The following is a 21,986-nucleotide window of genomic DNA, read 5'->3' on the forward strand; positions in this document are numbered from 1 at the left end:
GACGGCAGCCATCACGGCGCCGGGGCTGACTCTTACTCGGCCAGGTGCTCCCCTACACACTTGTCTTGGCCCTTCCGTGATCCCGCAGGACGGGAGTCACGACCCCGGGGCCCAGGAGGGAGCTGGGATTCCGAGAGTTTGCGAAAGAACGAATCAGGGTATCAGCCTCCACCAGTTAGACTCCAAGACCCGACTGGTGTCATTGCCCGTAAAGCAATGTAAACTCCATGTAAAACACGGACAGGGCAGAATGCCCCCTAGTACAAACAGTTCAGACCGACAAATCATTTAGGTATTTAAAACACCCAGCCTAGGGGCGCCTGGCTGGCACCCTCAGTTGGGTGTCCGACTCTTGATTTTGGCTGAGGTCATGGTCTCATGGCTGTGGGATGGAGCCAGGCATGGGGCTTCACCCCAGCAGGGAGTCTGCTGCTCCCTCTGCCCTCCCTGCCTGCTTGGGGGGGGGGCGTGCTCTCTCTCTCTCTCTCTCTCTCTCTCAAATCGATCAATAAACACTTAGCAACAGCAAACCTAGGAGTGCCTGGTTGGTCCAGCTGATGGGTGTCTTACTCTTGACTTCAGCTCAGATCATGACCTCAGGGTCCTGAGATCGAGCCCTGCATCAGGCTCTGTGCTCAGCATGGAGTCTGCTTGGGATTCTCTCTCTCTCCCCCTCTCCCACTGCCCCTTCCCCTGCTCTCTCTCTCTCTCAAATAAATCTTTTTTTAAATAATTTTTAAATTTTTTATAAACATATAATGTATTATTAGTCCCAGTGGTACAGGTCTGTGAATCACCAGGTTTCCACACTTCATAGCAATCACCACAGCACATACCCTCCCCAATGTCTATAACCCCACCACCCTCTTTCTACCCCCTTCCCCCTGGCAACGCTCAGTTTGTTTTGTGAGATTAGGAGTCTCTTACGGTTTGTCTCCCTCTCGATCCAATCTTGTTTCATTTCAAATAAATAAATCTTAAAAAGTAAATAAATAAAAATACCCAACCTTGTGCAGAAGGTGACAGTAACAATGGTTCTGAGTAGCAGTTATGACCAGCATTCTTCTCGTTTTCCTGCTTTCAGTATTTTTCCAAATTTTACTAATAACTATGGTCATTTTTATATTTGTACACATATTTTTACATAATTGCATTGGGTTCAAAAGCACATATTATAAGATTATTTTTACACATGAAAGCAAAAATAATTTCCTATATATGTTTTATATATATTTTAATCAACTATTTTTTTAATAAAGATTTTTATTTATTTGACAGAGAGAGAGACAGCGAGAGAGGTAACACAAGCAGGGGGAGTAGGAGAGCTTCTCAGGGAGAAGCAGGCTTCCTGCTGAGCAGGGAGCCCGGGGCTGGATCCCAGGACCCAGAGATCATGACCTGACCCGAAGGCAGATGATTAATGACTGAGCCACCCAGGCGCCCCTATAATCAAATATTTTTAAGTAACCTTGAAACGTAGGTTGAAGACTTACTTACATTTTCTTGCTTTGAAAGAATCCTCTGGTATAATTCATCATCAGACTTCTTTTTAGGCAGAAGATCAAGGAGGCACATTTTTAAAATCTGAATAAACATCTATTGCCAAGAAGGGAGACATAACCGAGAATGGCTTAGAAATGGTATCGCCCTTTCCATCCCTCCCTCTCTCCCCTTTTTCTTTCTCTGTCTCTTCACACACACATCCTTTTTGCTGGAGGGTAAATACCTCAGATTATAAATCATGACAATAGCCTATAAGAGACTGTATTTTCATGAAGAAGGATTAGAGGGACACTTGTTCAGAATTGCGATGTATACAGTCCTCCTCCCCGGCCTCCTGTCACAATGGATGGAGGCGTCCTCTACACCAGAGAGAGTCCTCCCACAAGTGGGGACACCCAGGAACGTCCAAGCCTGCTGTCCCCACACCTGCTATTCACCTCCGTAAGACATCTGTGTGTTTCCACTTTGGGGCGATTGTGAATAAAACTGGTAAGAACATTCACATAACGGGTTTCTGAGTGAACATAAGATTTTCTGGGGTTAGGTTCACCAGAGTGCAGTTGTGGGGTTTTCTGAGAAACTGCCTGTTCTTCGGTGTGGCACTCTGCATTCCCGCCAGCAATGCATTCGGGACCCAGTTTCTTCCCATTGTCACCTGCATCTCGTGTTGCCACCATTTGTTATTTTAGCCATTCCGAAAGGTGGCTCGTCATAGCTCTTTTTTTTTTTTTTTTTTTTAAATATATCTCGTTTACTTCTTGTTACTCAAGATACCTATTCCTTCCGTAATGGCTAATGCTGTCCAGTGTCTTTTATCTCATTTTGTGTGTCTGTGTGTTTATCTGCCAGCTGTAGATCCTTTTTGGTGAAATGTCTGTTCACAGCTTTTGCCCTTTATCTAATGAGATTGTTTGCTTCTATGGAGGTTTGAGTGTTCTTTATATGTTCTAGGTTCTAGGTGTGAGTCCTCTGTTGACACATGGTTTGTGAATACTTCTTTTCTCCCCATCCTCTCTGATGGGGTCTTCTACAGAGCACAAGTTTATCTTTTTTTTTTTTTTTTTTTACAATATCTGCTTTTCTAGATCCTGAAGATTTTCTCCTCCATTTTTTCCTAGAAGATGGATAGTCTCACATTTTTACGTTTAAGCCCGTGATGCATTTTGAGTTCATTTGTGCACGAGATGGAGGTTTGGTGTGAGTCCGTCTCTGTCTGCTATGGACTGCTGATTGTTGCGATATCATGTCCTAAAAAGCGTGTCACTCTTCCGTGGAGCTGCTTTGCTCAGTTGTCAGAGGTGAGGCGTATTTATGTGGTGAGGCAATTTAGTACAAGGCTTAGCAAATGTTTTCCTGCAGAGGGCCACATGGTAAACGTTCCTGGCTTTGCAGGCCAACCTGTCATTTTTGCAACCATTGGATTTTGCTGTTAGAGCATCAAGGCAGCCATGGTCAAGAGCAGGAATGGCTGGACTGGCCCAACGGCCACAGTTTGCAACCCTTGTCATAAGGTTTGTTGAACACTGTTCTATGCCAAGCTAGTATATGTATTATCTCATTTGGTTTTTAGAGCATGCAGGACATTGGTACAATCTCCTCCATTTTACAGACAAAGAGCTCTTCGGCTGAGAAATCTGGATAACTGGCTTCATGTCACAAGGGACAGCCATGAGGGGTGGAACCTAGAACTTCCCCTAACCTTCCTTAGGCTTGCCAGCGTTAACAAGCTCTAGGAACATAATGTCATGTTGGCTTTCTACCCACTGAAGTCGAGGCCACATAAGGTGACATTCTTTTCTCAACATGTTGGTCTAAACCCATTTTTGTTTGACCCCAGACTTAATGGGTGATGTGTACAGGTCTCATCTCATTCCTTTCAATTAATAATTTTTAATAATATCTGCTTTTTTAATTAATATTATTATTATTATGTTCAGTTATCCAGCATATAGTACATCAATAGTTTTTGATGTAGTGTTCAATGATTCATAGTTGTGTATAACACACAATGCTTATCACAACACATGCCCTCTTTAATGTCCATCACCTGATTACCCCATCTCTCCATCCCCCTCCCTTCTGCAAACCCTCAGTTGGTTTCCCGGTGTCCAGAGTCTCTTATGGTTTGTCTCCCTCTCTGATTTCTTCCCATTCAGTTTTCCCTCCCTTCCCCTGTGGTCCTCTGCGCTATTCCTTATGTTCCACATATAAGTGACACCATATGGTAACCGTCTTTCTCTGCTTCGCTTATTTCACTCAACATGATCCCCTCCAGTTCAATCCACGTCAATGGAAGGAGCTGAGATGCCCTTTGATAGACGAATGGATAAAGAAGAAGTGGTCCACATATACGGTGGAATATTACCCAGTCATCAGAAAGGATGAATACCTACCATTTACGTCAATCAATGAATGTTTTCTTTTGGAAAAATTGCAGACTCAGAGGAAAGTGCAAAACCAATACAGAGTCCCTGTGTACTGTCACCTGGGTGGCATGTGACGTCACTGTGGTACAATACCAAACTCCATCCTGACACTGACATTGGTCTGTTTCCTACAGACCTCACTCCGTTTCCACTCACTGTCACGTGTATTGGTGTGTGTCTGTGTGTGTGACTGGTGTGTTTCCCCAGGTCCTGCTCACAATGTAACTTTACCCCAAGTACAGATTCATGCAGTCACCGCCACAATCAAGACAGAGAATGTGCCAGTACCAGGAGAAGCCCCTAGGCCAAATGATCCCTCTACTGGCAACCCGCAAATGCACACAGCTCCTAACCTAGTCTGTTCTCTCTGCCATTCTGCTTTTACTGGCATCAAAGGCAGCTTCTGTCCACCTTCTGACAAGCCGAGTGCTGGTTCCTCTGCCAAGGGCCACCAGGGAGCTCTGAGCTCCTAGCCTGCATGACCATCACATCTGCTCTGGGTCACTTTTTTTTTTTTTTTTTTACTTTGTTAGTGACACAGTGTGGACACAAAGTATGAGGGCAGTTTCAGCTGCACAACACAGTGACCCCCCAGCTTCGGTCTGAGTCACTTCTGAACTGACCTGTGCAGACAGATCTCTCCCAGAGAAATGGCACTTGAGGCCTCCACAAGGACTGGTGTGTTTTCCCAGGTCCTGCTCACAACGAAGATGCATTCCGCAGGGAAGGAAACACCACACATGGACAGAGTCCCCCAGGGTGGTGTCGGCACCTGTGGGCACATTTCTGTGGAACGCCTACTGTGTGCAGGCCCACAGACCTTGCACTCAGACCTCATTTGGGTTCTGTGTCTGCTGTTCACCAGCTGTGTGATTTGGGGCGACTGAGCCAACCTCTCTGAGTCCTCAGGTTTCTTTCGAGCAAAAAACAACAGTAAGGCTTCCTTGAGCTCAGAGGTTTAGAGGGCTTCCTTCCTTGAGCTCAGAGGTTTAGAGGGCTTCCTTAGCCTCACAGAGTCTGCGTGCCTCACAAGGGGGATTGTGATACCTGGTCACACAGCCTTGCCGAGCTCTGCCTACAGAGACCCTCTAGAGCTAGACAGCTTCAGTTCCTAGTAATTCCATGGGGTAAGAGTTGGAGAACATTATACCTTTTCTAAAGTGGCCCAGAAAGGGGAAATGACTTACCCTATGTCACACAGCTCATCTGTGTGGGAGGGTGGACCAGAACCCAAGTCTCTGACTTCTGGTCCTTCCCCAGCTTCCAGCAGACGTGTGTCCCTCCAGGGAAGCCTGGCCATCAGTCCCACACTTACTCAATGCCCCCCTTCCCCTCCCAGCACTGTACAGCTTGCTACACGCTACTGTTTGCTGGGGAGCATCTGTGCAGTTCCCCGCCATCTCCCCCTGGAGAGCGGGCCCCATACATGGGGGCTGTCCCTGGTTCCATGCCAGGCCGGGAAGAAAGGCTGCCCACAGAGAAGACACGCAGATGAGTGACGGTGACTCCTTCCCTGTGGGCATCTGCTGGCTGCTGCAGGGGCGAGGCGGCCAGTACCGTGTCCCTCACCAGCTGGGTGGTGCTCTGAACGCAGACGCCATCAGCCCTCCAAGGAGCACAGAGCCTTTGAGAAGCCTGCCAGGGCCACCTGCCTGCTGGCCAGACGGCATGCGGCAAATGAGACCAGGCCACAGGCATGGGAGGGCCAGAGCTCTGCCGGATGGTGGGGCCGCCGGAACAGGGTCTATTTCCGGAGTCCTGGTAGGATTTCTGGTTTCCAGGACAAGCCCCTGTTTACAAGGCCCATTCTGCTCTCACAGGGCCCCAATTTCTTTCTACTGCATCTGCCACTTGATGTTTATATTTTTCCAGTGTATGACAAGGCACCCCATGGGCGTGTCTGTTTGTGTCTCTGTCACTCTCTCCGTCGACCCCTCTCCCTTTCTCTTTCCAACAGGCCTCCCTGCTGTAGGTCACATCCCTCATTCGAGAATCCAGGAGAAATAACTCCTCTTTTGTAGCTCTGTGGCCTCGAGACCTGGCCAGCCCCACTGGGGTTCCACAGCTACAGGGTAGGAGGTGGCACACGTCTGTCTGGCTTCCTCACTGCGTCGGCCCAGAGTTGGTTCACTCAGAGCCTGTGTGCGTCCAGCAGAGACCAGTCGTGTTCTGCTGCTGTCTGTGGCTCTGTAGTTTCTTGTCTGTCATGTGGAATGATAACGGCACCCACCCCTCTAGGCTGTGCTGAGGTTCAAAGCTAACAGCCTGTATGACATGCTCAGGGCCCAGTACATAGTGAGCAGTCACCAAAGTCAGCGCTCCTAAATATTGTTGTCACTGTTATCATTCCTTCAGAAATGCTGGCGAGGGTGCGAAGAAAGGGGGATCCCTCTCACATTGCTGATGAGAGTGCAAGCTGGTTCAGCCACTCGGGAAGGCTGTATGGAGGTTGCTCAAGATGTTAGAAATAGAGCTATCCTACAACCCAGCAATCGCACTACTGGGTATTTACCCCAAAAGATACAAAGGTAGTAATTCTAAGAGGCACGTGCACCCCAATATTTATAGCAGCAATGTCCACAATAGCCAAACTATGGAAAGAGCCTGATGTCCATCAACAGAGGAATGGATAAAGAAGATGTGGTCCATATATACAATGGAATATTACTCAGCCATCAGAAAGGGTGAAATCTTACATTTATATTGACCTGGTCGGAACTGGAGGATATTATGCTAAGCGAAAGGAGTCCACCAGAGAAAGACAAATACCATAAGATCTTGCTCATATGTAGAATTGAAGAAACAAAACAGATAAACATAGGGGAAGGGAAGGGAAAATAAAATAAGACGAAAACAGAGATGGAGACAAACCATAACTGACTCTTAACTCTAGGGAACAAACTGAAGGTTGCTGGAGGGGAGGCAGATGGGGGGATGGGGTAACTGGGGGATGGCCATTAAGGCAGTCCCGTGATGTGATGAGCACTGGGTGTATGTAACTGATGGGTCCCTGACCTCTACCTCTGAAACTAATAATCCACTGTATGTTAATTAAATTGAATTTAAATTAAAAAATGAAAAATGCTGCCCTTTTCCAACACCTTTTACCTGTTCTCACCAGTAAGGGACCCGTGGGAGGAGGCTGTCATCTGTCTGCCCTGCCCCACAGCTCCCGGTAAAGGAGAGCATGTGCCCCATCAGCAGGCACAAATGGCTTCTGTCCCTTCCTGTGGCGGTGGCGCCACTGTCCCCAGCACCCATCCCCAGAGGGCACAGAGGACTCCCTGCCTGCAGGGAGAGGGAGAGCAGCCCCACCCTGCACCTACCATGTGCTTCTCCCGCCTCAGAGCCTTGTCCAGATGCAGCAGATCTTTTAGGTGAAGGTTATAGATACACAGGTCAAGATCCACACTGGAAAGTGGAAAGAGAAACAGAAAGCCACCGAGAGTGTTTGGGATGGGGAGTCGGGGTTCCAGGGAGTTAGCAGATCCCTGCTCTGTACAAGGCTTGGAGAACCCTGACTCCAGATTTTAAGTGCTGCCCAACTCAGGGATGCCTAACAGCCGTCCCAGGTTTACACGAAGGAATCAAGGGAACTATTTGAAACTCAGCCGTGACCAGAAGGGAAGCAGCTGCCTGAGGTATGAAGGAGAGGAGGCAGCAAGAGTCAGAGGTGGGAGAAAAGAGGGTATTACACCCCTTCCTCGATCGAAATGCCTGTCATGTGTCCCCCACCTCTGCCCCTGCAGGCAGACGTTCTCATGCCCATTTCACAGATGGGAAAACGGACTGAGAAAGTCAAGGAGCGGTCACACGGTCACAGGGCAGGTAAGTGGCAAGGCATATTGGACCATCTGTCCTACGTGGGCAAATGCACTTTGAACGGCCACAGTTCCCCCGACCCTCCCAACTCTTTGCCTTTCTGCTTTTACTGGCATCAAAGGCAGCTTCTGTCTACCTCCTGACAAGCCGGGTGCTGGTTCCTCTGCCTAAGGGCCACCAGGGAGCTCTGAGCTCCCAGCCTGCATGACCATCACATTGGCAGGGAGGCCTGTTTACTTTGTTAGTGACACGGCGTGGACACAAAGTATGTGGGCAGTTTCAGCTACACAACACAGTGACCCCCCCTAGCTGCTGTCAGGGTGGGCCCAGAGCACATCAGTGATTCAGTGAGATCCCCTAATGGGTCTCTCCTAGGGGCTCAGGTCTGGCTCTATAACCCCCACGTTGGTCAGTACCACACAGTAGCTGGGGAGCTCCAGCTCGGACATCGCATAGCTGTGTATGCGTGGTTGACTTGCTTAACCTCTCTGGGCCTCCATTCCAAATACTGACAGCGACTGGGTCCGTTGGTGGGCTTCCCCAAGCTTCCCTCTCCTTACCTCTCACAGATCAGGGCCTCAGGGAAGCTGTTGGCCCGGACAAAGGTGCGGCTCAGGAACCTGTCATAGCTGGTGGTTGAGTGGATGCTGGACGAGGAGCTGCAGTCCTCCTTCTCAGCCTGGCTCAGGCTCCCCAGGCTGCTGGAGGGGGAAGCCTCCACTGGCTGGTTTGGCAAGATAGCCTGCTTTAAGTTTTCGTGCAGAGAAGGGTTGGAGGAACCGTCGGCCAGCGGCTGGGGTGGAGCAACAGAAAGCACAGTCAGTCTTGGGGACCTAGTGTGACTTTGCTTCAGTAATTCCACCAGTGGCGAAGGACGCCAGTCCCAGGAAGACCCGGTGGGGGCAGACTCGGTGGGGAGGAGTAGTAGACCATAGAGCTTTTGCCCCAGGGTCACACCCAGGCCCCAGGGACCCATGTCATGGCTCTTGAGCGCTGCAGGCCAGACCCTCTACAACAGGCTCCTATCCCTTAGCTGTAAGTCTGGGTCTGTTCCCCATGGCCCACCTGCACCCCACACTTGACTGCCAACCCTGACCTCCTCCACAGCAGTCCATCTGCCCCCTATCTCTCCCACCACTGGCTCAGACCCCTGGGGGTGCTCTGTCCACGAACCTGCTGACCACCCAGCTCTCCCACCTACACTGACCTGGGTGTCACCCTCCTGTCCCCAGTCTGTTGAGGCGGCTCCCCACTGCCCTTGAATGGGCCCAAAGCTGCTTATCAAGGAACTCGAGCCCCATGCACTGCCTTGACCATGTCACCTTGACCACACAAGGTGATAGCCTAGGGCCTGGCACAGCTGGAGGGCTTAACAGATGTCGGTTGCCACCTCTGTCCAGCCTGTCCTGCTGCTCCAGGATGTGCCTGCCCAAGCAGTCCCAAGCCAGCTGCCAGCTCTAAACCTCCCCTGTCATTTCATACTTCTGGGCCTTTCCAGATTCTGGTCCCCCTGCCTGAAACAGCCCTCACTCACTGTCGGCTAGGCAGCAGCACCACTTCCCTAGAGACCCAGACCCAGGGTTGTCCTCCCCAGCCTATGTGGGGTTCCACAGGCCTCTGGTCGTTTCTGTCTTGCCTGGGCTCACCCATCATCCTACAAGCTCAGCCCAGACTGCGAGGGCCTCCAGGGTGAGGATGATGCCATCCTGACCACTGGATAAACCCCAGTGCCCACCAGGAGACAGCCTGCTGGGGATGTGGACGATAAATCACGCCCCTGCTCTGGGAGTTTTGTCCCTTCAACTACACACCAGAAGGCTAAGTGCGGGGAGCAGTTCCCAATGTGTGTTCCTGGGAACAGTTGCAGTTACTGCTCCCCATCAGTAATGGTTCCGCAGAAAGCTTAATTTGGGAAAGTCTGTGTTATGCAAGGTGAAGTCCTTGCTTTGATGCAATACTTTGCAGAGCCTGGCTCCGGCTGTCTTTAAAAGCACATAATCATTGAAAAACAGTGAACACTTGGTTGTCACATGCCATGCTAAGCCCTATGTCTATTACCCCATTTGACCCTCAAGCAACGGGAGGAGGCAGGACGGCCCACCGCCCCCATTTCCAGATGAAGAAATGGAGGCAGAGTCAGGAAACAGCCCACAGAAAATTGTCGAGACAGGAGTTAGGACGGAGTCTGTGTGACTCCAGAGCCTGTCCTCTTTATGGTCAGGAGGGCCAGCTGCATTTCCCTCAAGTACTGGACCAGGGACTCTGTCCTTCATGTCCTTGCAAACCTGGAAACACTGTGGGCTTTGCTGCTGTCTGCAAAACATCTGACCACAGGTGTGAATTCCGGCTTTAGACAGCCAGGTGACCTCGGGCAGGTCATTAGCCTCTCTGTGCCTCAGTTTCCTTAGGCATAAAGAGCCAATAACAGTCCGATTCAGCTTACATGAAATGCCTAACATGTGACAAATGCTTAGCACTGTGCTAGCCCCCCAGGATGTGTTCAGTAAGTTCGATCTGTGAGTGAGGAGCAGTGCTGGTAATTGTGTCTGTGCCCGGGTTTGTGTTAGTCTAGAACAGTGGGACGTGGCCCAGCTGTGCTGCCACCTGCTGTCCCTGGGGACGCTTTGCTACACCCTTTCCCTGACAACGCTGCCATAAAGTGGATTCATCCTAACGTTTTCCTTCATCACAAAGTCTCAAAATTGTCCCTATTAAAATGATTTGCCATAAAACCCCCATACAGGACCCCAAATCACTCACTCCATTGCCAACTCCCATCCCAATCTCTGGCAATTACTGAGTAATTGCATTTCTCAGGCAGAGCTGAGGACCCTCACCCGGAACTTCTGATTGATGGGATAGATGACTTTGGCCTTCAGTGCAAATGCTGTGATGTTGCTGTTGAAAGCCGGCTCACATTCCTGGGAAGGAAGAACAGATGGCATGGGGTGCTTTATGTAAAAGGAAAGATAACCCACTAAGAGTTACCAAAATGCCATAACCCATTTCTAACAGTGGCCTCAGGAAGGGACCATAACAGGCACATTTAGATCCAAGTAGGTGCTCACTTGCTAGGTGGGAGGGTGAAAGGGTGTAGGGTTGGATGGATGGATGGATGGATGGATGGATGGATGGATGGATAAGTGGATAGGTAGATGGAGAAGTGGACGGATGGTTGGACAGATGGACAAATGAGTGGATGGATAGATGATTGGTGGACACATGGGTAGATGGGAAAATGGATGGCTAGGTAGGTTGATAGCTAGTAGATGGATGGATGGATGAATGGGTAGATAGGTAGAGAGATGGATGGATGGATGGACAAATTGGTGGATGGGGGCGCCTGGGTGGCTCGGTGGGTTAGGGCCTCTGCTTTCGGCTCAGGTCATGGTCTCAGGGTCCTGGGATCGAGCCCCGCATCGGGCTCTCTCCTCAGCAGGGAGCCTGCTTCCTCTCTCTCTCTCTGTGCCTGCCTCTCTGCCTACTTGTGATCTGTCTGTCAAATAAATGAATAAAATCTTTAAAAAAAAATTGGTGGATGGATGGATGGATGGATGGATGGATGGGAGGATGATGGAAAGGTGGATGGATGAATGGATGGATGGACAGATAGGTGTTATGTAGAACATGCCTTATTTAATTCTAAGTCTTCAGTTTTGGAAAAAATAAGTATTTAAATATTGACAATAATTAAGTTTTCCTTAAAACTGCAAAACATCTTTTAGTGGAAAAAGGAAATACAGAATAGTTTTAGCGTTGCCACGGAGGTAAACATATCCACATGGCAATATTCACTCAAGACTCTGGATCGGATCCTTAAATGAAAAGCAGGTGGGTAAGTCTTTTCACTTCTCTGAGCCTCAGTCTTCCAAGACAGAAAACAGGTACCGTATCTGCCCTCAGGACCACATGGGTAAAGCACCCAGCGAAGTAGCTGGAACAGAACAGAATTGAAGCAATGGGCGGCTCTAAGCAAAGACGGGAAGGAGCCACTTCTCCGGGGAGCCTTCTCTGACCATAGCTGGACAGACTTCTTCATGGCTGCCCTATGTCCCCACATCCTTTCTGGGTCTCTTTCCTGCCAGGGCCACCCCTGCCTGCCCCTTGCAGGGTGGATGCTGAATAAATGTTTTGGGAATCGGCTGCAGGGGATGCTGGCGACAGTCAGGAGCCTGGCACTCCAGACCACGAGAAATCTCTGCTTACTGGTTCTGAGCCGGCTGATGGGCGAGCACTGCACCCACATCGACTTCAAGACTTCTCACCTACACCCTTTCTGAAGAAAGAGCTTTGTGACAAATGACTGATTTCCAGTTGCCAGCTTGGAATGCGACACGCTCCCATGGGGCACACAGAAGGATTTCTTGCGTCTCCATGATGTGGACATTGACTGACACTGCCTGAGCCTGTGGTGTGGACCCCGGGAAGTCTCCGGAGCGGGTGTCCCCGCGATGTCTTTCTGAACTGGCTGGGGATGGGAGCCACGTGGTGAGGGCTGGGCTTTGTCATTTCCATCTGTATTTTATGCTTCACAAAAACAGACTTAGACGACAAGAATGGGTCAGACCACTGACATGTGCCACATTCTTCCACTTCTGAGGGCTCTGAGCCTTCCACGGAGGCTACTGTCTCCACACTTGGGAGACGGGACACAGAGCAGTTAAGCTGTGAGCCCAAGGTCACACAGCTAATAAATGCCAGAACTGGGATTTGAGCTCAGATTCCCTGGCTCCAGAGTCCCTCCTCTTTAGCTGACACCTTTCTTTCTCCTCCAACATCATGCAAATAAGAATGGGGGTGAAAGCCAGGAAGTTAAACGGGTGGGTGTTAGGTAGAGAAGCCCCTGGACTGGCCTCACCATGCTCCAGGAACACAAGGCAGATCCCAGATACTTTGTCACTCCCACACCCCAACCTGCCATGTCAAATCAACCACAAAACCCACTAGCTCGAACTCCTAAATGTCATTCACACCCATTGCGCTGGCCGGAGCCATGACCATAGGGCTACAGTAGACTCCAGGCTGGCTCCCATCCATGCACTGAGCGCCTACTATATGCTGGACTCTTTATGCCCTCTTGCTCATTTAATTATCACACAATAGCCAGCTTGGGGACGTCTGTACTATTTCCATCATCTCTATTTCATGGAGCGAGTCTCCAAGGTTAACTCCTTCCAGTGCATTCTCTCCATGGCCATCAGATGATCTTTTAAATCTGAAATCCCCATCACTGCCAGCTTCAACCCCTTCCTGGCTTCCTTGTGACCTGAGGGAGCAGAGCCTAGCCTGTCCCAGCCCCCAGCATCCAGCCCCAATCTCTGCTTGAAGCCATGTGTGTACAAAAGCAAAGGATGGCAGTGAGATCAGAAAGGCTGATTTCAGACCAGGCTGTATGATTTGTGGGGCCTAATACAAAATGAAAAGGGGTAGATGTGTCTGATTAAAATATGATTAAGAATTTCAGGACAGGAGAGTACAGAAGACAGAGGTGGGGCCTAACTGAGCTCGGGTTCTTCGAGACTGCACAGACAGAACCCCTGGGAAGCCAGCCGACCGGGACCACTTTCCAGCAGAGACTCACCTGCTCAAGCAAATTCAGGAAAGCAGAGGGCACCGTGCTTTCCTAAACTTCTTGCAAACAGAGGTGAGGAGAAGGAGAAAGCCCAGCATGGAAGGGGTGGAAAATGAGAGGAAGACACGGTCCCTGCCCTCCAGGCCAGAGAGAAAGCAAAAATTGAACTAAATGTAGAAAACATAATTAGCAGCACAAGGTGGAGATGCTGGGGTCCACCTGGGACGTCTGGAAGCAGAACCCGGGATGCACATCGAAGCACAAGGTCAGCTGACGGGTTACTGCAGCTGCCTGGGGAGTCCATGCCTGTGTGCTTCCGGCCCATCCACCCGCAGACCACAAGCCCCTAGAGGACCAAGGACTGGCACTGTGATGGCCATGGTGTTTGTCAGGATGAAGGACCCGGAAGCGCTTGGCACACGCAATCCAGGAGTGAACAGACTTCTGCTGTTTTTAGTTTTTTTTTTTTTTCTTCCCCACAGCTTTTCTTATTAAGTTCAGATGCCTTCCAAATTCTGATAATCTTCTCAACCGTAGCAATACAATTGTATAGAAAATTGGTTTTAGTGCGAGCCTACCATGTAAAACTTCCTCAGTGGAAGCAATGCAATTATTCAGAAAATTAGTGAAAACATAATTGCAGGAAAAGAAAAGCCCTTTCACTCACCAATGTAGAGGCGTCCTTTCAGTGAGTGCCCAGAGGCGTCCACGAACAAGCCATCCCCTCTCCCTCCTCTGGAGCAAAAGGACAGGATGAAGAGAGCCAAGGCTGTGCCGTGGCATGTGGAAGAGCCTTCTGGAATTTTCTGTTTGCTTTTGATTTGACGTGAGGTATTTATCAAAATAAAGTTTAGGCAAGGAGTGGTGAGAACTACAAGTGCCTTGGTTTTCCGTGCATTCCGGGACATCACAGTCAGAGCTCAGCTCACCCTGTCAGAATCGGTCCTGGCCAAGATCTGCTGACAAGCTCGGTCTGCAGAAGGCAGGGCATTCTGGTGAGCCAGTCACTGGAACAGGCAGATCTTTAACTTGGCCCTTGGCAATGATTAGCTCGATCATCTGGTGTTGCTAAATGGTTAACAGGTAAAACATTACTAGGTAAAAACATGAGTGAGGCTTCCAGGGAGGTAGAAGGACTTAGCTTCCCTGGAAACACTGATGAACACTTAACCTGTAGTTGGAAAGTTCACAGAGTCAACCAATGGGTGACCCTCGGGCCAGCATTGTGACTGTCTTTGTGAAGCCAAGAAACCAGAGGCTCAGAGAGGTTATGTCTCTTGCCCAGCATCACACAGCAAACAGGTGACAGGGCTGGGTTCCTGGGATCCAGGCACCAGGATCCCCTGAGCCAGTGTGTTTCACCACGTCCAAGGCCACCCTCTGCATGACCAGGACTGTATGCATGCAATTCGACCATGTGAAGCATGCATTTTAGTAATTTTCAGTATCTTCACAGATACATGCAACTAGCCCCACAATCAGTTTTGGGACACTTTCATCATCTCAGAAAGACACCCCACACCACTTAACTCTCACCTCTGTCTCTACTCTCTCACCTCCTCCCCAAGCGCCCACCAGCCTACTTCCTCTGTCTGTCAATGTCTGTTGTAGCTTTCCATATGAATGGTATCTCGTGATATGTGGTCTTCTGGGACGGGCTTCTTTCGTGAGCATGATATTTTCAGGGTTCCTTCATGTTGTGGCCTGTTTCGGCACTTCTTTCCATTTTCTGGCCCAAGGATATTGCATTTATGGATAGAACACATTTTGTTGAGCCATTTGTCAGCTGATGGACCCTTGGGTTTCCACATTTTGGCCGAAGAATGCTGTTATGACCACAGTGTGTGTATTTTTATGTACCTGTGTGTTTTCATGGGTGTGAGCAGGGTTTTGATGAGACAGGCTGATAGGAACAGAGGGAGACATATGAGGGAAAGAGAGACATCAGGAACCCACCTGATCACAGAAACTCAGATATGCACGTGGAGAGAGACATGAGAGAGAGAGAGAGAGACACAGGGATCTCCAGAGAGCCACCCTGACACACACACATACAGACACATGGGGAGAGACAAGCACTTGGGGACAGGGAGGCAGGGAGCATGAGCGGGACACAGAGCAATTACATGCCAGGGTCTCACTCCAGCCCTGGCTCTGGCTCCTCATGCCAGCCCTGTGAGGGCAGCCAGTCCTTCTCCTGGGCTGCATAATGGAAGCTAGCCTCTGCAATCCTCAAGAAGGGGACAGAAATAAAATCTACCTCCTGGGGCTGCTGAAAGAGGTGCAGGAGGTAATTCACACGAGTGTTCACCTCACTCAGAAGTGACACATGGGAAAATGCCTGGTGCTCAGTAAGTGTTTAAAAAACAAAACAAAACAAAAAACCCAAACCCAACAACAATAAAAAAAAATTTTCCTTTTTTCTCAGGATCCCTCTACCTCTGTCTACCTACATATCTATCTCCCTAAATATCTATATTTCCTTTTGGGCATTTCAGGCTAAAAGATCAGGATCCATGGTACTTTCTGGGGAGCAGCAAGTGTCTAGAAATAGCACTGCTTTGGCAGAAACATTGTCTCTCTCCAGGGAGCTCACGCACAAAGTGGTGCCCTACGGGCAGGCTCAGGCTGGACAGGGTGGGGGCCAGCAAGGAAGGACCAGGGAGAATCCACCTTTAACACATCTGTCAAGAGGGCCAGAGCCCACACTCAAGACCATATTTACTTGACATTCACTTAAAAGAAATAAAACGACATGAAAAAAACTTATACACATACATTCACAGAAGCCCTAATCAGAATAGCCAGACATGGGAAACAGCCTGCTCTACACTATATCCCTACAGTGGACTGGGTGATTAAATGGGACAGATTATAGACACACACAACAACATGATTAAGTCTCGAAAGCAGGACATTCAGGCAAGGCAGGTGCGAGAAAGCACACGATCCCACTGATGTGAAATTCTAGAACAGCAAAACCATCCTGGTGATGGGGAATCACAGCAATGTCTCCTTCTGAAAGGGGCAGGGCGGGGGTGAGGGAGATGTGGGAGGGTAAGCCAGAAAGGGGCACTGGAGAACTTTCTGGGGGTGATGGAGCATTCCAGATTGGGGCTCTGGTTACCAGGATGTATATACTTATCTAACTGTAAACTTCAAATTTGTGCATTTTGCCACATGTAAATTCTATGACAGCAAAGAAGCCCAATTAGGACAGGAAGTCTTTCAGAGGCTCATCTGGATGGCATCTCCACTGACCATACGCTGATGTGTACAACACCCAACACTCAACTCGGCAAATAAACCCAAACACACAGCTTACATCCACAGGCTCCTCTTTTGATGTCTGGGCTTCCCTCCTCCTCCTCCTTGATGGGGAGCTGGTTTCCGAGGGGTCCTGGACATTAGACTCTAAATTCTTGAGTAGACTCTGAGCGTCGTCTTTCTAAAATCCAAAGGTGGGGGTAGAGAGAACACATTGAAGCCAGTCAGCTTAGTGCCCCTGGGAATTGAGCCATCAACCCCCCTCCCCCGACCTGTGCCCATCTCTGTGTCTCCGCCCGGCCCTCTGTGTGTAGTGTCAGGCCTCCTACCCTGCCAGGGGTCAGCCACACAGCCTTTGACACTGTCTAGGCATCAGCTTCCTGAGAAGCCCCAGTGTTTCCCACATCAGGATGTCCTCAGGACCTGGCAGTCACTCTTGGATCAAAGGTGACTCCACTGTTCTTCTAGGCTGGGGGCCCTTGGTAGCCTGTGAGCAACCTGGGATAACAGCTGAATACAGGATATGGCACATAATCATTAATTTTCCTATTATTTTCCATAATGCCATTGGATGATTTCAAGAAAATATTTTAGGTGCCCTTAAATTATAAAATCATTTGTGTAATGAAACTCGGTTGATCCTTGGTATTGGTGGATTCTATATTTGTAAATTTGCTTACTTGCTGAAATTTATCTGTAACGCCCAAGTCAACACTTGTGGTGCTCCTGTGGTCAACCCCGGGCACAATCAGTGTGATGAAAAATCAAGTTGCCTGCCGTGCCTTGTCCAACAGAGAGCCAGCGAAGGTGACGCCCTGCCTTCCTGGGTCAGCTCTCCCGCCACAGATTAGAGTCCCTTTCATGTTCCGTGAAAGCCATTCTTCTCCCACATGTCTGTGCTTCCCGTTGCTGATGTGGTTGTTTAAGAATGACCCGTACGTGTTACGTTAAGTGCTGTGTGGTGTTCCTAAGGGCAAGAAGGCTGGTGTATGAGTCATGGAGAAAATGTGTGCTGGAGAAGCTTCATTCAGGCATGAGCTATTTTGTGCCATTGCCTGCACGTTCACTGTTAACACAATTACAATATGTATTCAATAGGGTGTCTTTATACAGAAACACACATCACACAAGGTTACGCACTGGCCCATTAATGAAGACGTTGTAGCTGGAGTCTTGCAGAAACCTAGCCCTGTGTTTCCTCTGGGAGCAATGATTCAGTGTTTGTTAATTCTCTGTCTGCCATGATTCTGTCGATCATAATGATCAACTGTTTTTGAAATCCCGTTATGCCAGAGACCCCAGATCAAGTCCCTCTTATGGCTGCTCATAGATATAATCTTTACACTGAAGAAGTTAGTTAGCAACTGTTGCGAAGCAATATTAAGCATCAAGGCTTATTCTAGTCACTGGGAATGAGTAATGGACAAAATAAACAAAACTCCTGACTTCGTGGAGTTTACATTCAGTGATAGAAGAGAGATGTAAATAAATAAGTAGTAAATCAGCAGTGGTAAATGCTAGAGAGAAAAAATGATGGAAGATAGGAGAATGGAAGGGAAGATCTCTTGAGTAAGGTGGTATTTGAGAAGAAATGTGAAGGAAGTGAGAGAGCCAGCCATTCAGATATGTCAGGGACAAGCTTTCCAGGAGAGGGCACAGCAAGTGCAAAGGCCCTGTGGCAGGAGCATGCACAGCCTGCCCAGGGAAGGCCTTGTGGCTGTATCAGTCTGGGTATGGTGGAGAGGGGCAGATGATGAAGCCAAGGATTTAGGGATTATTTGTTAAGTTATAGCCAGCCGTTACAAGGGTTCTATAGGAAAGGACCCAACCAGATCATCCTACAGTAGAGATACCCAGGCATAAAACTCATCCTCTCCATAGAGAAGCATCATTATTTTGTTTCCCAGTTAAAAGTAACCAGGAAGCCAAGGCTCATCAGCCACTTGAGGACAGACTCTAACATGAAAGAGAAAACTCCAAAGGAACAAAAGGAAAAAGCAAAATGGAAACAGACACTGTGTAAGGAGAAGTTGTTTATTAAAACAAACAAACAAACAACTGTAACATCCTCAGAGAGCCTAGAGAATATGTCACACCCACAAAATAAGTATAGGGCAGATGGAACATAGGATGTTCTGAGGACAGAAAAGGACACTCAGAACTGAGAAATGTGAAAATCTCAGCACAAGTGTTGTTGAGAGAAGCCTTCCACAAACGGCCTAAAAAGACAGAGACGGAAAACAGGAAAGAAGGAAGGCAATTGGCAGTCCAATTCAACCAGAACATGAGACGAGTTCCCAAAAGATGCAACAGAATATTTAAAAGGTAAAGAATCGTGAAGGAACTCAAGGGAGTGAGTCTGTCCCCTGGAAAGTCCTCTGGAGTGCACACCCCAAGGAGGGCATCCAAGTGCCACCAACCCCCACCCTGTGTGATTCCTATGTGCTGGGAACAAAGAAGAGATGCTTCCAGATTCCACAGGGGAACAAAACACAGTTATCAGGGATCAGAACAAAATCCTATTTCTCCCCCTCAACCATGGCAGTTGGGAGATGATGGGAAAAATACCTTCAAAATTCTGGGGGAAAATTATTTCCAGCCTGGAATTCCATGACCTAACTACTCTCACCAAGTCAAGAATAAAGAGAGGAGAGTGTAGATAATTTCAGACACAGAAGTTCTCAAAAACCCTTCCCCCCATCTTTCTCAGGAAGATCCTGGAGGCTGTGCTCCACCCAAATGAGGAAATGAACCCAGAAAGACAGTGGGGGGTCCCTGAAAGAGGATGCAACTTTGGGGAGGTGACGAAGTTTCCAGTGTGATCAGCCCTGAGAAGTCCCACTGGTGAGAGCAAGAGCCTAGGGGCAGCTGCTTCTCGAAGCTGAAGAACAAAAACAGCACTGGAAAGGCTCCTTAAACACAGCTTGCCAACCCCATTTGCAAAAATTCTCATCAGAGAGTCTGGGGTGGGACCCAGAAATTAGCATTTCTAACAAGCTCCCAGGGGCTGCTGCTGGTGCTGCTGGTCTGGTCCAGCTGAGAGTGGCGGTGGGTCCAGACAGCAACCAACTCAGGCTGAAGCAGGCGAGTTTACTGGAGAGGTGTTTTGCAAGAAGATAAAATTGATCAAATACTTAATGCCTTCAAAATTCTCAAAAAAGGTGTACAGAAATAGAGGGGAATCCTGCATTAAGTGAGTAAGTACGCAGAATATAAGCCAATGTGGCGGGGTGCGGGGAGCCCTGGGTAACAATTTCAGATGAAACAAAATATAGTAACAAAAAGGAAAAGAATCATAATCGTAGCTGATCCTTGACTTGCGGTGAAAAGTGCTTCCGGAATTGTAAGAAAGGAAACACTGAATATTGATTTAACCAAAACTGCCCAATGGCCACAGAGGGCGGGTGGAGGCAAGGGTGGCTGGGATGGGTGGTTCATGTGAAGGAGGAGAAAAGAGAACTGAACCGCCCCCCAGTCCACAGCAGGAAGTCCATGCTATGCCCAGAGCCCCAAATGCAAGGAGCAGCCCAGTAAGCAGGTTGTTTACAAAGGGGAAGTAAATGACCAAAAAGGAGGCTGAAAGAGTTGGACGAGGGAAGCGGCGGGTGGAGCGGGGCGTTGGTTGCTGCCTGTGCATGAACACTCGAAGTGCACGTGGAATGTCGACGCAATCCAAAGTTCTAAGGATGAAATAAAAACGGAAGAAAAGCAGCAAAAAGAAAGAGGTGCAACACGCGATTACGAGCGGGATGAGGTGGACCAGAGGAAAACAGAGATCCCGGGGTGCACGAGGGTAGAAGTGCCTGGAGGGGCAACTCTGTGCATCCTGAAGGATGAGCGGGCAAGCCGAGAAAGGTCGCTCAGGCAGACAGAAGGGATGTGCGGAAGGGGAGCAAGGAGATGCAGGGGGGGATGGAGGGAGCAAGGGGGGCTGGAACGCAGGGGTGCAGGGGCATACGGCACCTTGCGTTCGGAAGGATGCCCCAGGGAAGGGCAACCATCTTGCACAGCCCTTCTTTATGCTAGGAAATCGGACATAACCCTCGGCAAGCCGTCAGAAGTCATTGAACGCTTTTAACCCAGAGGGTCACTGCTGGATGTGTGTTTTAGGAAAAGAGACTTAAAGAAGAGAGGAGAAAAGGAGTCCACTTAGAAAGAAGGCTGTTGCTAAGGTCCCATCCAAATCATCTGAAAATCCCATCAGCCAGACTCTGAAGCCAGAGACCGCAACCCCCACCAACCCTCCACCACGGCTCCTGCCCTGGTCTGAGCCACCATTACCTTCAACTGGACTAGTGCAGCTCTTACTGACCAGGAGCCCAACCTCAGATAGCTTGGTTAACTGCTGTAAACCTCAGGTGACTCAGCTGTGAAATGGGCCACCGCCATGGTCTGAAGGTGTGTGCCCCATTCCCCAAGCATAGGTTGAAATCCCAACTCCCAAGGTGATGGTATTCGGAGGTGGGGTCTTTTGGAGGCGATTAAGTCCTGAGGGTAGAGGCCTTTTTATGAAAGAGGTCCCAGAGATTCCCTGACCCTTCTACTCTCTGAGGACACAGTGAGAAGTCTGCAGGCCAGAAGCGGGCCCCTGCCAGAACCCAGCAGTGCTGGCACCTGGTCTTGGACTTCCAGCCTCCAGAACTGTGAGAGAGAAGCTTCTGTTGTTTGTGATTCACACAGTTTATGGTATTTTTCTTAAGAGCAGTCCAAACAGTCTAAGACAGATTCTACCCACTATGTCACCAGGTGGCAGAACACTAAACGCTCTGATTTAGGGGTTCTGACAGACTGGGGCTGAAACCCAGCCCTACGGTTTATTCATCACGTGCCCTTGGACCAAGAACAACGCTGGGGAGCCTGGACTTCCGTCTCTTGAAAGTGAGGATAATAACAGCTCCCCCACTCAGAGGTTTGGGGCAGGAATAGAGAACCAAAAGTCCACAAACACTCAGCTCTGAACAGGACACCCCGCAAAGTTGTGCACGTGTTATTCCCCTCTTCACACAAGAAGCCAGTGTCCCTCAGTGTTCCTTAACCACCAGCAGGATGTGACAACCTCAGACTGACCTACAAGCATCTCATTCTGTAAGTTCCGTTCAACCTTTATCATGCCTTTCCAGCAAAACACTCCCCGAAGTCTGCAGCAATCTGCCGGACTTGTCTCCTTCTTGCATGGGCCAGGAACGCAGGGAAAAAGACCACGCGCCTCATCTCACATCTTACCGACTTCATCCCTCAAAGAGGTCAAAATGGCAAGGACCCAGGGCAGTGATCACACCACACGGATCAAATGTCCCCTGCATGCCCACATCTCCCCACAACATCCAATCCTGTAACAACAGTCATGAAAACCGTCCCTGAATCTCCTGTGACCACTGCCACCCATGAAGAAGAAT

At 49.2% G+C, this 21,986-nt stretch overlaps 1 protein-coding gene across 7 annotated transcripts in view; it reads right to left on the minus strand.

Moving 5' to 3' along the window:
- The window catches only part of EVC (EvC ciliary complex subunit 1), a 63,747-nt gene that overhangs the window by 40,488 nt on the left and 1,273 nt on the right, over positions 1-21,986 (minus strand). For 6 of the 7 annotated variants that reach the window (XR_004283353.1, XR_004283354.1, XM_032333801.1 and 3 more), the window contains exons 2-6: positions 16,649-16,771; positions 10,589-10,672; positions 8,312-8,544; positions 7,256-7,340; positions 1,498-1,596 (exon numbers count right to left, since the gene is read on the minus strand). Coding sequence is in view for 5 of the 7 variants with exons in the window: in XM_032333801.1 (XP_032189692.1) it covers positions 1,498-1,596; positions 7,256-7,340; positions 8,312-8,544; positions 10,589-10,672; positions 16,649-16,771 (624 nt within the window). In the remaining 2 variants the exon portion in view is untranslated. The remainder of the gene's footprint in view (positions 1-1,497; positions 1,597-7,255; positions 7,341-8,311; positions 8,545-10,588; positions 10,673-16,648; positions 16,772-21,986) is intronic. The other variant, XM_032333802.1, reaches the window with a different exon arrangement.

Source organism: Mustela erminea, chromosome 2 (assembly GCF_009829155.1).
Source record: "Mustela erminea isolate mMusErm1 chromosome 2, mMusErm1.Pri, whole genome shotgun sequence".
NCBI classification, from domain to species: domain Eukaryota; kingdom Metazoa; phylum Chordata; class Mammalia; order Carnivora; family Mustelidae; genus Mustela; species Mustela erminea.